We start from the raw sequence: 16,661 nt of genomic DNA on the forward strand, positions 1-16,661 counted from the left end.
CTCTTGAGTATCTCCTGAGTGGCTCAGTGGCTATTAGATGCCCCCTCCCCTTCTTGCCCTTTTTCTCACCATTTGTCTTCCAGAGTCATACATCTGTTGCCTGGTCTCTGACCTGACACTTGCTCTGAGTCTCACTATTGGTTTAAGTTTAGAAGCTACATAACCTCAGTGTCTTTGACATCAGGTATAATTTGACTGCTCCACCTACCACCTCTAGCTCCCTGATAATGCTTAATGACCTTCATTGTCTCCTTACCCCAGCAGACAATGATACAACCACTATGTGCTACAGACATACTTTTGAAATCATGTGTTGCATTTTCAACTTTCAAAAACACTGCCATATCCTTTAATATTCTTGATTATGTCAACAGTCTCCATGAAGTAGAGACATAAGTATCATTACTTCATTTTATTTATTTTTAAGATTTTATTTATTTGAGAGAGAGGGAGGGAGAGAGAGGGAGAAAGCACAAGTGGTGGGGGGAGGGAGCTGCAGGCAGAGGGAGAAGCAGATCCCGCTGAACAGGGAGCCCCATGTGGAGCTCGATCCCAGGACCCTGTGAGATCATGACCTGAGCCCAGGCTCCCCAAGTTCATTTTAAAGACAAGGAAATCAAACTCAAATAGTTTAGGTAACTTTCCTAAGGTAAGCTTACAATAGGGACTGAGAACTCAGGAATCTTGTTTTCCCATCTCCATCCTGTTCTGGGGGTGAGAGAGGTCTGGCTCACTCCAGGCTTGGGGGTCTTTAGAAAGTAATTCCATAGATGGTCTGCTTATGATACGAAATTTGAAGACCATGCACAAAAGCATTTAGAAGGTGAATAGAAAGGATTCCCTTCTCCTCAACTTTTTTCATGTATGTATATTTGAGTTCAGTATTGTTTCTAACATTATGTCCTGAGACAGCATTTGCATCCCCATATGTACGCTTGACCACAGTGCAGGGATAGAGTATTATAAACATATTTACCAATTAAGGAAAGAAAAAGAGAACAAGTTTAATTGCTGAGTTTGAGAAAAAGAACTGAGCATATTCAGCTGAACGGCTCTAGGTTTTCTTCTTTGGCTCTGCCCACCTCCCGAAATCACAACAGTACATAAGAAATATCACTTTGTGAATGTAGGGTAACATCCATAACTCTCATTCTAAAGCTCGATGTTCTATGTTCTCACTGTCAAATGTATTTTTTTAAATAGCCATGTTGTCAAAAACTCAATGCACTACTTAAAAAAAAAAAAATTCAGCATTTTCAAGTAAGTTCCAACAAGAGTCTCTTAGAAAAAATAATTTCCTTACTTGTTCAATTAATCAAGTCACATAAATTACATTCTTAAAATAAATGGGAAAGTACTACAAAATAATTAAAACCCTCAAGTGTCCCTCATCCTTCTAAGGTAGATCAGTTATGTTCATTGCAGCTTGTAGTATATAGTAGTTCGGAGTGGAATACTTTTCATACCATTCTTAAAAGTTCCAAGGTTCTTATTAAGGTGATAGTCTAGCTGTTTCTATTCAATATTCATGACCCTTTTCCAAGAGAAGTGTTTTGAACTGTTACTTCTGGCTAAATTTGTGGGAGTTCTTTTCTCCCACTCACTCTTGCACGTGCTCTCTCAGGGAAAAAGACTTTAATAGGCATTGTCCTATGTGAAATGATTAAAGTTTTTACACAAACACAACATGCAATTTTGTAAAAACACAAATTCACCTCCAAGTGAATATTATACATAGCAAATGCAGAAAGGTTTGAAGGATGTGTTGCCCCTAAAGTACCATTAAGTGGATTAGAAGCAGCAATTCACAGCTGAGAAAAACTTAGTAATATAGAATACAGTTAATCTGCATCAACTCAAACTTTTACAAATAGCAGGAAAAAACTGACTTATCATTACTAGTTCGTTTCCAGATACACACATAACATTGTGTAAACATTACGTAACCATAGATTCAACAGGAGACCTGGTCTCTCCTCTACCACCCCACCTCCCATCTCCCAGGCAACTTTGGGAGAGGATAGGGGCAGCTCTGGGGGATTTGTGCACGAATCCAGCGCGTTCTCAACTAGCGCCTGCCAGGTGGTAAGCTTGCTGGGAAAGCTAGATTGTTCAGCTAGATTGTTCAGCTTTGTCCATGACGGGTAGGAGAGCTTTGTTCAGGGGTGAGATATTAGGAATACCATTGTGACCACATATTTAAACAACAGGTTTTACCCTCAATAAAGCTGCCTTTTTTTTTTCTTAACCTCCATTTGGGAAATTACGGGAAACACTGCCTATCTCCCCCTCTTGATACTTTCTCATAGGCACCCAAATTTGTCAAGGATGATTTGACGGTTATATTATGTCACTGTCATTACTGTCTCTTAGGAAAAAATGGTATTTAATATTTGTATCAAAAAGACATGGAAATACATTCTATATCATAAAGATTATATAGAAAATATTTCTTGTACTGAACTATAAGCAAACAAATGATACTTGAAAAAAGTTGCACACATATTTATCTTACATGAAAATGTCATACTAGATGGAGAAATCCGATTTTTAAAGATTACACCTTATGGTTTTGAGTCAAGACTTTAAAGTATTTTAAAATCCATGTTAATTGATCCAAAATATAAAGGAAATATTTATACTTTAGTGCAAAATAAATTACATGTGTAGGTTCCCAGCTAAAATCACATTACCATTTTATTAGATTGTCCTGGTGTGCGTGTGTGTGTGTGTGTGTGTGTGTGTGTGTGCAAAATACTATGTAACAAACTATAGCAATAAAGTGCCAAAATAACTGGCTTCAAAGCAAAAAATTCGATCACAACAGTTTTACTTACATGTTTCCCTGATTAGACTGGTTGATTTGGCTTGGCATTTTGTATGCATTCATTAAATTATTATAAACAAATACAAAGTATTATAATGACATTCAAGTTGATAAATTTTGGTGTGGACAATGCAAAACTATTATACACACAAAGTCAAACATATTTAAAATTCAGACTAAAACCAACTAATTTCATCTCAGAAAAAATTTTTACTGCCTTTTGTAAATACTTACTATGGAAAAACAGCATTTACAAAGTATACTTGGTATACTTTCACATAGGTCTCTCTGTATATATCTAATATGTAAAGGATATATATATATATATACACACATACCCTTTTCCCCCAGCCAGATCCCCCAAATCACAAATCTCATTACCTGTTTTTGAGCAGTACGCTGAAGGTCATCTTATCCAGTCCCAGATAATCTGGCAGCAAGTTTGACCAATTCCAGTTCCATTTTGTGATGGCTGACTGTTGATAAATGAGAACACGCTATTGTTAGTTATTAATCAGAGTTAATATGATCAGTAAATTAAAGCTCCAGCTGTGATAGACTAACTAAGAAGGAGGGGGGTCCAGAACAAGGACTTAGACAGATAACATCAATCATGTCCACAGAAGAAGGTTTTTACTCCAATAAGACAGCAATTAATTTATAAATCCATTTGGGGATGTAGTCATTATTTATAAAAATATAAATCAATTTCTTGAGTCGTTATTCTTCCCAAGTGCTAATGGCATTTGCCCAACAAGTTTCCCTGAGAGGGTGACTTTTTGAAAAGAAAAGTGAAATCACTGGCAACTTTTTCATCTATCAATTGATAGTTTATATTTTTTAGCACCCAGAAATTTGACTAAAAAAAAAAAGACTTAGAAGTGCTATGATTCAAATTACAAGACACAGCTTAATTAGAGTGTGAAGATAATGTTATTTTTGGTTAAAAAAATGCTTTAAAGGGGAAATCAGAACAACCTGTAAATATAAACATTCCTTTTTCTCATTTAATAGGTAATTTCACAACAGAGTAAGGAGAAGAATTGCTGTGAAAGATAATCTCATAATTCAGAATGGAATAAAACATGCCATTTATTTAAATGAAGTGAGGATAATTTAACAGCTACAACGATTATTTATGGTTTGGAGCAATCTAATGTACAACATAGAAAAGCAGACAATACACTCAAACTTACACAATATATTTGGTTTTCAAATTCCTTAAAACTAAACAATTTTGATAATAAGAGTCCAGGCCGATGTTTAAAATCCTCTAAGAACTATGCCCTGTCACCTGCTGATTAATGGAGCACCACAATCCTGTCATAGAGCAGGAGAATTCTGCCCCGGGTTGTCAGCACTTGAAGGTCTTATTCTACTACGGTATTGATGAATGTAGACTAGGGTTGTAACAGGCATGGCAAAAATATCATCTGCATCCCGAATTAGGCCATTGTTTAATTCTTGTTTTCCTCAGAGCTCTAGGTCAAGCAATCCTTCTCCTTTGCCCTGTTAGTTCAAAGAGTCTGTGAGGAGGCTTTTCCCTTTTTTATTCACCAAAAGAACAACCAAAGCAAAAGCAACTTTAGGTTTCAAATACTTTGGCTTAAATATGACCTTTTTAATATAATGACTGAAGCAGGTAGCTTAAACAGTGGCATAATCTGACATTAAAAACGTGTGGAATTTATTACATTACCTTTATTCCAAATATCTGGACTTTAAGATCATTTGCAAATTCATTTGAAATGCAGGAATATGTTTAGGGTTATAAAAAGGGAAATTTACCTCATGCCACCTAAAATAGCAAGTCAAGGCTTTATTTATAATTAGTTGTAAACTCTTTTATTATTTCCCTGATAACGTAGATAAATTCATAAAAATTGCAAGGTGTTCTTTGAGTGGGTGGATTGGGGATGGCGGTGGGCAGCAAGGGAGAAGACCATTATGAAATGCCTGGTTTTTTAGACCTTCTGTAGACACAGCCAAACAGATGTTCCCTCTGCCCATGGCGAACTGACCTGGTCAAAAGTTAAGTTATACAGACCAAACATATGAATCAGTTTGACAAATAGAAAGAAGGTAAAATAACTTTTCCAAAGTCAATTCATGCAGACCACATAAGTAAGAACAAGGCCTTTTGCTTTCCAGCCAAAAAAAGAAAAAAAAAAAGAAAAGCTTATAAGTATTCAAACACAAAGCACCTTTTTCCTTTATTTATGTAAAAAAAAAAATCACACATTTAAGTTAACTTTACTATTTTCCACATACCTGATCTAGCATGTTTTCACTAAACGCCTTGTACACCTGGAAAGGGTTAAAGGCAGAAGGCTGATCTTCCACACTCCTCAAGGTCGTCTTTAAAGGTCTGATGGGTAATGGCTTTTCCTCTGAACCATTCATAGAAAACAGCTGTTCTTTTAAATATTCCTTCAAGGGGAAAAAAAATTACAAGTCGTGATGGTGGGAAGCATATATTCTCTTTAAAAATACACTGATCAATATCCAAATCTACCCTTTCAGCACATTTGCTAGATTACAGTGTATTACTTGCCTCAGGACAGAATACATTTCCAGAAGAAACATAGCAGAATACCAATCAGCATTGCAATAAACCCATCAAAAACAGGTTCACCTAATATATAGGATAGATTAGAAAACCATTTAACAAATTCTCACATAATGAATGTATGCTTGATATATCAGAATCTTTTAAATAGGCATTGTCTTGTCATTGGTTCATGTGTTAACATGTCTGGTTACCAAAACTTAACTCAGATGCATGATTCCTCACAGTACAAGATTGCTCATTCATTCACTAAGTGCAGTTGTTATCTACTCTATGCTCAGCAGAGTGCTAAGTACTCTGATATTTCACTGCAAGCAATCTTCCTTTATGTAGAATTAATTATAATCCAAACTCCTAAACTCTATTTCCATACCTTGGACTGAAAAATATCAAGGTTCAAATGAAGCTCAACATATGTAATTCTAATCCCCCAACTGCCCATGGCAGCCTGGGCAAAAAAGTCAATCTACTGCTTTATATTTCATTTTCCATTCATAAATAAGGTGAATGATCCTAATCTATTTTATTGGACTCTTTCTGGAAGACAATTAAAATGACGTCAAGGTTCCCATGTAAACCATCAAATACTTACTATTAATAAGTCATTTAAGAAATAAAATATAAAAGTTCTCCAGTATGTCAAAATATAATTTTTTCTTCAAGAGTAGGACTAGGTTGAGAACACTAGAGCTGAAAAGGACTTCAGAGGTCATCTGGAAAACCCTTGCTACTCAAAGTCTGGCGCCAAGACCAGCCCAGTCAGCCTGGGAACTTGTTAGAAAAACAGAATCTCGGGCCCCACCCCAAAGGGACTCTAACTACTAACATGATTTCCCAGGAGATTGGCAGGCACTTGAAAGTTTTTGAATAACTCTAGCCCACACTACATTCAGCGGTTGGCTCTGAAAAGTCACGGATGAACCTGAAGTTACACAGGAGTGAGTGGTAGAGTCTAAGTGAGAAGCCACGTCTTTGGTCTCAGGTCATTGTGCTTTTTCCTGTGTCTCTATAATATAACTTCCTGAACAGGGAACGCCTACCGTACTCATCCAGGAAGGTAAATTTTAGATCCTAAAATCCTAAACATCAAAAGCAACTGCTACTTTAACTATGATAATCATTTCTTAAATTTGCTCATTGTGGACATCTCCTTAGATGAATTCTGTAGCATCATTTACGCACAGACTCCTAAGTATCGTTAGATAATAAAACCACCAGAAAAGAATGTTATGCCTAGATTTAGATTTTTATACAGAAATAAAATTTCTCTCCATCATGATTTCTGAATGTAAAATTTTGAAAAGGAATAAAAGATTCTAACAAGAACAACTGCTTTGTTGGCTAATAACCATCTGTTTCAACTGATTTCCCCTTACATTGCTACATTTGGCTTGTTGTCCTTGTTCCACAATTCAAAAGAGATCAAGTGCTGTGCTGCAAGCTGGGAACACAATGGTGTTTTCTCCTTTGTTAATTTCTCTAACCTGTCCACTATCTTCTCACTATTGTCACTTGTCACCACCCCTTCTCAAAAACCTGATTTTTTGTGGTGTTGCTTTAACCGGACTTATCGTTAATGTGATGTATTTCTCTAGAAAAGATACATTCTTCTTTGAACATCCTTTCTTGAACACCCTCCCTGCACAGTTACATACGTATTTCTCTACCTACTGTTTCTGTTTTTCTCTCCTGAAGAGTCCCGTGACCTTAACTACCACACTCAGTGAGGCCACCAAAATCTCTTGCCATGGCCTCCTTCATCTTTGTTCGTGGCCACGTTCTTCCACTACCCACTGGACTTTTATGCTCCGACATCCTTCCTTTATCGCAAAGACGAACACTCTTAAACTCATTTCCTCTCAGAACTTTGTTATGACTCGATGGCATACTCATTCTTCCCCTCGCCCAGGCCCGTACCTGTAAATGTCGCTGTATTTATGTTCCCTTTTTGAAGCATAGTCAGCAGTACACCTGAAAATGCTCAAGACTCATAGTGCTACTCAGCAGGTGAACAAACTTCACAGTGCAATTACACCTACAGCTTAACGACGCCTCCACATAAAAGCCGCCGTAGGACAACGCTGGGCACTGAGTCAGCTGTGTGCCGTTACTGAGTTTGTTGCGGGTTTAAATGTTTTAGTAGTCACGAGTCAAAGGGCTCACTACTTTCTCTGGGCTAGCCTCACCTCCCAGTACGCCTCTTCCTACCTTGCCGCGATGCTTCTCAGCACAATCAGCAAGGACTTAGCTTGACATCCCATGTGATAAACATTGCCGTAACAGTAAGCATATTCAGTTGTAAGGAAAGGAAAAATCCTAACTTGGAACTTCATTGATCTAACTGTAGCAGTGCCCCAGTGAAGAGTCTTATACACATCAGGAGTCGCAGCAGACCTGTTCAGAGCCGCGGCCTCAGAGGCCACAAATTCTACGACGGGAGAACTGCCTTTCGATTTCCTGAATAGAACAGGTGGCTGACAGCCAGTAAATACTCAACTTAATTTTGCTTCTTGGTGATTACCGATCTTTTTCATGTTAAGGGCTTTTTGAAAAGTGGACTGGTCTATCAGTTTGGCAATCTCTACCAGCGATTCCTGTTCTCAGAACTCTTATAACGCCACTTTCCTAAAAATCTGAGGGTAAGCCTCCTGCAACATCTGTTCCTCAGTAATCACCATGGTTACTTAGGCCCATCTGGGTGGCCATGTGGCCATGCCAATGAAGACCATGACTTCGCAATGGTGGTCTTGCAGTTAGCCAAGGCCACGAGCTCCTGAGTTCCCCACACAGAAACCCTAAACAAATGATGAGGGATCATTAGCAAATGGGAATAAGTTGTGTAATTTACTAACAATTATATACTGAGCTCTGGTGCCTCAGGGACTGGACCATTTCTCACAGCCACAAATCCGTCACATTCTTTTCAGGCAATCATTGAATGCACTATTACATCACCTGCTTATTGACTGGTTGATTAGCTCTAGGAAAGCCAGGAAACAAAATTTACTTGAAGTAACTTTCAGGTAGATGGTAGTGGAAAGAACATTTATGTAACTGGGTTGTAAAATGCTGTGGTAGAATTTAATTCACTCCTCGGAAACTTATCGTTTTTAAGGCCTACCTCATTGAGATAGAACACTATAGCTTCCCATTATTCATATTATAGAATTTTTAGTATTCCGAAAAATACATTCATACATTTGCACAGAACCACATAATTCTAATTCACGTTAGATGTCACGTTCTAATTCAGGTACAAATGCTCAAATTAAAAACCTGATGAAGTTAGCCCATTTGTATTGTTCCAAGTCCATAGCTGAGATACCTGCTCTTTACATTTTTGCTCAAACAGCCAGAAACATGCAAGGTCAGAGGCTTAACCCAGCAGAGACGTAGACAAGCATGACATCGGCTCTAACCAGTGTCCATGCATTAATGCATTTTCTTGGGTTAATCTAGCTGCTCCCAAATATGGTTCAATATTCTTCTCGAGTTTTCTCATTATGGAAGAAATCTACAACTTCACCAGACAAGTATGACGTCTATAGGAGAAGAAGTACATCTCTCTCCAGAAAATTCATCATTTCACAAACAGCAGATTTTAACATCAGCTTAACAGTCACAAACACACAATTCCCAAACTACACGTCTAGTCTATACAATTCAGAACTGAACAGAGTTTATGAGCCGTGTTATTGTTTAAACCATATAAATAAAACCTACATTGTTTCGGTGAAGCTTCTGCTATACAAATGCAGAACAGCCGGGGCTGAATAGATTCTATTAATAATGCAATATTGAGTTTGGTATTGACTTTAAGAAGTATTATCACCTCCTTGACTAACCCTTAGCTGCCAGCAGACGCTGCCTCAGGCCAGTACACACCTAATTGCTCGGTAAAAAGGCCGTTTCCCTACCTCATTGAGCCGCATGATGTGATAAATTTGCCGCAGGTACTCGCCGCCACCTGGTTTGTGGCAGATATCCAGGACCATCATGTTTATTTTCTGCTCAGTCAGTTCAAGAGCACTATCTCCTTCTTCTAAGGCTGTGCTTTTCTCTATTGTCATAAATGCACTAAGTACAAAGAAAGCATATAAGTATCAGTGGTGAAGAATTGTAAAGATGGAAAATAATCCAAGAGATTGAGTGTGGAGAGTCGATGTAAATCTCATATTCAAAGCACCATAAAGACCACTCAAATAGGTAAGCTTTCCCAAACCGCCCCTGCCCATAGAAACAGCACCTCAGAACTAAGCACCTGAAAGCATTTAAAAAAAATTGAATCGTTTCTTTAAAACAGTTCTTTATTGCATTTGTACTCCTATCTATAAAACATTTTCCCATTACTGCAATTGTTGAAATTGCTACAATCATGGGATGAAAACAAAACATTTCTTTTTAAGAACATGTAAGAAATAATTTGTATTTTCTCTTTGAGGATAAAAAGTATCTTTGACGCCAGAAATAGCTTTGGTATTCTGTCTTTTGTAGATTCTCTTTACACCTGTCTTAGAACATATTAAAGACTAATTACAGTGTCAAAAGGGGCTGCCTATTATGCTAAATATAGGCTGGGCGCTTCCTGGCAGCGTGCTTACCACTGGGTTTTTTTAAATTGGCCTTTTGACACTTGTTGCCTTCTAAAAATATATGGCCCCTGTCCTGTTTCTTCTTGGTAAGGATACCGAGCAAAAGTCACTACCCTGATTATTCTTCCAGGAAAAGGGTTATCATCATCACACCGGAATATGCAACTTTTATTTGTGAAACATTTCTAAGAACACATTCACTTGTTATTGATTTTAAACATTATTCACATAGTAACAATGAATGACATAAATTAAAAAAAAATTCTCCAACTATACCAGTGCAAAAGAAATCATGGTATTCAACTTACATCATATATATCCCACACCACTTTTCTTCTTACAGTTGCTATTAGGATCATGTTGGGCTTTGCAATCTAAGTATGCTTAAGAAAATGCATGGTTTTCCACTGTTCCTCAGACTAAATGAAATTTACTGTGGTGTAATCAGCTGTATACTGCAGTTCATTACTGAGATTTTGCCATGATTATAAAATTAGTTCTGCTAAGAGTCAGTGCCGCTGACCTGAAGACTGAACCAAATGATACCCAGCTGCTGGACATTAACTTTTATATTGCTTCCACATGTAGCTTCTCTTAAAAAAAGAACTTTACAATTGTATAAAGCTTGCTAAAAATAAAGCGAATCCTACTCTTAGACATATTCATTAGCTAGCGTAAATCTTTAAACAAACAAAAAAGACCTTGTTGCAATAAAAGAAGTTTGTAAATATCTTTTTGAAGCTGCATATAGGTTGCAAGCAAAATTTCTTGTCAGGTTGTATAGACGCTGACATTGAAAAAGTTGAGGCCCTCTGACAAAAGAGTGTCTCAGTGTCAGCCCCTGAATTGTATCCTTTCCTGTCCATCACTATGCAGGTGAAGCAAATGATTGGATTCAGTCAATGCCATGATTAATGAGTTCCTCTCTGGATTTGGGACTGCCTATCAATCATGTCATTAGGGAGAATGTGCCCTGAAAGAGGCAGACCTTAGCCAAGGAATAACTGCATTAATCTTAATCTGTATATGCACCCAGCCAGCCAAGTCAGGGTCACCATGATGAAAAACAATAATCTTCAACTCGACAAATTACTTTGCAAAGACAGACATTTCTTTACTTTTGGGGCTGTGTGTTCTCCAGAATCTAAGCTGACTGTTTACAGTTTGAGTGTTACTACAAAGTGAAGGTTATTTTAATGAATAGTAATGCTTTCAGGCAGTATGCAAGACAAGCAAGGCTTACAGCTGCCTGCCACCTTTCCACTGCAGGTCTTTTCACAATTTCCATAAAATCAAAGTTAAATCTGAATGTGAGTGAAGCAAATCTACCTAAATGATATTGTGCAGTTCCAAGATAATCGTCATGGGGAATTAAAATTTCAATTATCTTAAGAGAAGAACTATTTCAGTTTAAAAGGTTACATTCCCAAACTTAAAACAATTATGGTAAAAGCCAAGGCAGCCCTTCACCTATATACAGTTACCAGGGTTTAATATACGTTTTCCTTACAGTACAGATCTAGAAACTAAATGATCATCGATTTGTGAGAAATATGTAGAGGTAGAAGTTCACTTGTATAACAATCAACCTGAAATCAGAGTCAAGAAGTACATTCCTATAGTGCCCATTAAATCCTTTAAGAGGTGACGTAACGTGAGTTAATAAGTTTAACCATTTCAAATAAATATAAGAAATAACTTTAAGTCCGAACTTTTATATATTGATATTTGAGAAACTGAGAAAGACATAGCATTGTGCTAATTACATACTTACTACTACACATTCAGTAACTTTAAGGACTGTACAACATTTTTTAAAGATCAGCAAGTTTCATTTTGGATGCATGTTGCAACAGATAGCTAATCAGTCAAATATTAGCTAGAAAACTCCCTACATAGGAGGTATCAGATGTGTTGGTGCTGTTTATAAGGAATTTAAACCAACTTTAAAGGAAAAATTTTATTAATGGATTCCTGTAGGTGGCCCCAGGTATATACCTGAGACATTACTTCACACTGATCTTATTGATAGAGGGACCCCTAAATCAAAAGTATCATAAATTTAACTTTATCATCAGATCCACTATTTTTATTCTTTTTTTCTTCCTCTCTCTTTATAATCACTGTCGTGGATATGACATTTGGCCTTAATCTTTTAGTCACTGGATTCAATACCTGTAAATTGGTATTGAATGCAAATGTAAAGATTAAGAAGCCTGCTTTTAGAGTCTCTAAGTATTTGCCTGACTGCTGCCGTTATTCCTACCCACAGGACACCCCAGAAATAAATTTCTAGAAGTCAGTATGACAAGACCAGGAAAATCACGATTACCTACATTTTTCCATTTGGATTAACATGAAGTCTTACAGATTAATACAAACCAGTAAAGAGTATTCATTATCATGATACCAGTGAATGCATTTTAACAGAGTTTATGAATAACAAATGCTTACTAGTTCTAAGCTTGATGCTAAAAACTTTATGAATGTTATTTAGTTTTTCAAAACCACTCCCACCAGCTTGGTATCACCACTGAAAGTGAGGCTTTGAGAGAGTCCATAATTTGCCTAAGATGGCCCACTTACAAGGGATTTGTATTTGCCCATCTGATTCCAAAGCCTGAGCTCTTTGTCACTACCATGGACTAAGGAAAGTAAAAATTTTTAGCCGTTTCAGGCAGAGTTAAAATAGTATCTGCTAGCAACATGAGTAGATTTTAAAAGAATGGGGGACAGTGTGTCAGTGGTCTAAGGAAGGGCTGGTTAGTGATCTATAGGCCATATGAACTGTAATTCCTTTATCAATATCATGCAGTTCTTAACTGAAGACTAATTTTAAGACAGGAGTACTCTATGTACATATTTAAATTCATCAGGGACCCTTAAAAATCTTAGCGATACCACAAATCACTTAGCTCTTGGTGACAAACCAATGAGAAGGCTGACATTTTCATACGGAAACAGCTGGGTGTGTTTATAGCTCGAGTGTGATATGCCCCAGTTGCCCTCTGGGATTCTTACATTACCAGATGAAAAATGTGTACCTTTTTGACAATCAGGTACACAGAAAGCAATAAAAAGCCTTTTATATCCATTAATTCCTTCTTAATTTAATCTCCATGCCCAATCCATTTACAAAATGCTCCAGGCTATCCACTGGATACCTGTTTGTGCACTGAAAAGGAATGAAACCAAATTCTCTCAGGTTTAACTACCACTACCACCCTTTTTATCAGAAACCTTAAGATGGTGACTAAACAGGTATAATGTTCCAGCGTGTCGATGGGATTCAAATTTTAATAAAACAGGGAACGTCTGATAATCCCGTTTTTAATGGACTATTTATCTGTTTCTGTATTCATCAAAGTTCCCATGAAGTTAAAGAAAATAACCACTGTTGCCTATCTCAGTCTTTTGTTGTTGTTTATTGTTGATTTTGTTATTGTGAACGTATTTGATGAAATTCAGTGAAAGAAAAACATCGCTTTACCATTTGGTGCTCAAATTCCTTGCTTTCAACAACTGGCTCTCAATCCAGTTGGGTTTTTTCTGCTCAATGCTCTGTATGACCTTCTGGGTCATTTGATTAGGGCCACTTGTCTGCTTTCCCATGATGCTTTCCAAACACACACAGATTAAACCAAGTTTCTCTTTACTCCATCTGTCAAGGGAGGCACCTGTTAAAAGTTCCACAGTGTTTCCATCCTCAAATATCCGACATATAATTACAATCAAGTTCCAGACAAGGAGGCTAGCTTTCTTCAATTCAACAAAGTTTTTTGACATTTTTCTCTCAGACAGAAAAAAGAAGTATTTAATTGGGGGAGGCAAACATGCAATCACCGTAGGTAACTTGCTGATTACAATAGATACTGCCTGAGCAGCAAGCCTCGTGAAGCCTGGGGAAGAAAGGAAAGAAAAGGTATGATTAATATTAGCATTTGCATTCCATTACTGTGTTGTTTTGAGTGTTGCGTGGGGATGTCTAATTTTTGTGGAGAAAATTGTCGAGAAGAGCAAGTGCCTGACATATTCCGACAAAACTTCACTGGGGTCCCCTCCAGTGCTGCCTAAAATTCCCCAAATCTCAAACTCATTTTTTTTCTTTTCTCATGAATGAAGATTAGAAAATTTAAAATTATTAATTATACTTTTATCTATTAGGACTGCAGGTTTAAAGGGCTCAGATGCCCTCTTAATTAACAAATGTAAAGGCACTCCTGTTGGACCTCTCTGTGGCCTTTGATACTTTCTTAAACCTCCTCCTCCCTTGGAATCCATAACAGAATCATTCCAGATCTTGCTGGGACTGGCTCCCCTTCTTCTACTTCTTAGCCCAAATGTCACCTCCTCAGATAGCCTTCACTCACCACCCCATCCAAAGCATCCCTTCATTCTCTTCCCATCCCAAGTCCCACTTCCTCTCTATCATCAGAGGCTATTTTGTCACCTAATAATTATCTTCCTAATTGTTAATTATCTGTCACCCTCCACTAGAACATAAGCTCCATGAAGACACTATTGTATCCCCAACACTGAGTACTTCATATATCAGCTGTTCAATAAAGATTTGGTGAATGAATGAGCCAACAAACTGTGTCCCATGCTAGTTCTAGTTTATACTAACACCTCTTAAATGTAGGTATTGTTAAGAAGTCCTTGCCTATTGAATGATGATTCTACACACTCTCCCTTGCTTGGGGTCCTTTATCTGAAGGATGTACTGATCCTCCCTCTCTAGATCAGGGTGCCTCAACTTTGGCATTAATGACATTTGGGCTGGATAATTCTTTGTTGGGAGAAGCTGTCCTATGTACTACAAGATGTCTCAGCAGCATCTGTAGCCTACACCCACTAGATCCCAAGTAACATTCTCCTCATTGTGACAACCAAGAATGTCTCCAAGCATTGCCAAATGTCCCCTAGGGGGCAAAACCTTTCCTGGTGGAGAACCACTCTTCTAGATGATTCTCAGAATCTTCAGTCTTGGCCTTTCTCCAGGGTAGCAATCCTACAACTACAGCTCCCTGTTGGACATTTCACTTCTCTGTTCTAGTAATGATTAACTCATTATAATGAAAACCAAATTAATTGTTTTCCTTCCAAACTTGCTTGGCCTTGCTCACTCTCCCTCCCTCCTCCCTCCATCCCTTCCATTCTTCCTTCTTTTAAAATCTTTTAAGTAATCCTGTTCATCTTTCATTCCAGAAACCACACTGATAAATCCTCCTACCCCCTCATCTCTGACATCCAGTTTCACCTCACTGGGAAACATGGCTACCCACCTATTAAAGCCCCTCCTTACAAATGGTACCTGGACTACTGCAGTACTCTCATAACCCATCTCCCTGCTCCAGACTATGCTTAGCCTCTCACCTGTGTCGTGAAGCCAAATTCACATACTATAAAATCTGTTATCTAATTTCTCAGCCACAGTTTGAGCTGCTCCCACTGTTATGAGATCAGTCTCTGGAGTGTTGCTGTCAAAATACTCCACAGTCCAGCCTCAGACAGTTTCTGTAAACCTTCTCTTTATTTTTATCCTCATTGCTTTTAGGCTTCTGAATATCTCATTACTCTAACATGGAATGCCCTCTCTCTCCATGGTCACCCACCTTTTTCAACTCTTGGTTCAAAGTCCTGTCCTCCTGTGAATTTTATTTGAACATACTATCTATATGACCAGTTTGGTAATTAGGTCTGTAATGTGCATGCTGTCATCTTTTGTATTATCATCTATTATTGCTTATGATATTTATGTCTTCATGAGTTATCTTTACAACTAGATGAAAAGCTCCTCAAGAGCATGGGAAAAAACCTCATCAGTCCTTGACTATCCCACAAAGCCAGGTATGGTGTTTTAATCCACTACATACATAATAGAATTTGAAAATTGAAACTGAGTGACAAGTCAAAAGAAGGTAGCTTTGAGTTCTTCAGTAAAACATTCTTTACTGCTTTTGCTAAACACAAATAATAAAACAATGTGAAAGATTTTTCAAGATATTTGTGACATTTAAAGAAGTCACTCTGCTCTAAAAAAGTACAAAGCTCTTGGAAAACATATGTCTAGTCTAGTGACTCCACAGAAATTCATGACAACTTAAGAATTGTGTTAAAAATGAACTGGAACACTCTTCATAAGTTTGTAAAATTGGGCCCAACATATATTTGAAAGATCTCATAAGACTATTGTGTTCAATAAAATAATAAATGTGAGAACACCTAGTTCAGTACTTGGTAATGAATAGTTCCATGATAAGTGCTTTCTTTTTATCCAAATGAGTATGCTTCGATGAAGCTTGAAATACAGATAAAGCAAACTGAGAAACTCCTTTGTGACCACTCTTCCCTGTGTTCTCAAATGATTTTAAATGTTTGTTGTTCTTTACGTGTTTGTGTCAAATATTCCCTATTCTAACCTTAGGTGTTTGAATTAAAAGATTCTATCTTGTGTTCTGCTTATTTAAAAGAGGGTTTAACTGCAGATACCAAGGAAACATTTGACAATCTAAGGAGATACCAGGTAAAGATTATCGATTCTCTTTACACCTGCACTTCTACTGGTATTTTAGAAAATCTGAGGACTCCAGGTACTCAGATCCCCACGACTTTATTCAAGCTTATGGCAAATTCCAATCAGAACCTTTAGACTACTGACAAGTGAATAAAT

General features: G+C 37.4%; 1 protein-coding gene across 1 annotated transcript in view; it reads right to left on the reverse strand.

Moving 5' to 3' along the window:
* Window positions 1-16,661, reverse strand: part of KIAA0825 (KIAA0825 ortholog) — a 358,837-nt gene that overhangs the window by 201,954 nt on the left and 140,222 nt on the right. The window contains exons 15-18 of the mRNA XM_028089323.2: window positions 13,479-13,887; window positions 9,314-9,473; window positions 5,099-5,257; window positions 3,209-3,303 (exon numbers count right to left, since the gene is read on the reverse strand). Coding sequence (XP_027945124.2) covers window positions 3,209-3,303; window positions 5,099-5,257; window positions 9,314-9,473; window positions 13,479-13,887 — 823 coding nt within the window. The remainder of the gene's footprint in view (window positions 1-3,208; window positions 3,304-5,098; window positions 5,258-9,313; window positions 9,474-13,478; window positions 13,888-16,661) is intronic.

Source organism: Eumetopias jubatus, unplaced genomic scaffold, assembly GCF_037043125.1.
Source record: "Eumetopias jubatus isolate StellerSeaLion01/CBP00866 unplaced genomic scaffold, mEumJub1_p1.0 scaffold_5, whole genome shotgun sequence".
Classification (NCBI taxonomy): domain Eukaryota; kingdom Metazoa; phylum Chordata; class Mammalia; order Carnivora; family Otariidae; genus Eumetopias; species Eumetopias jubatus.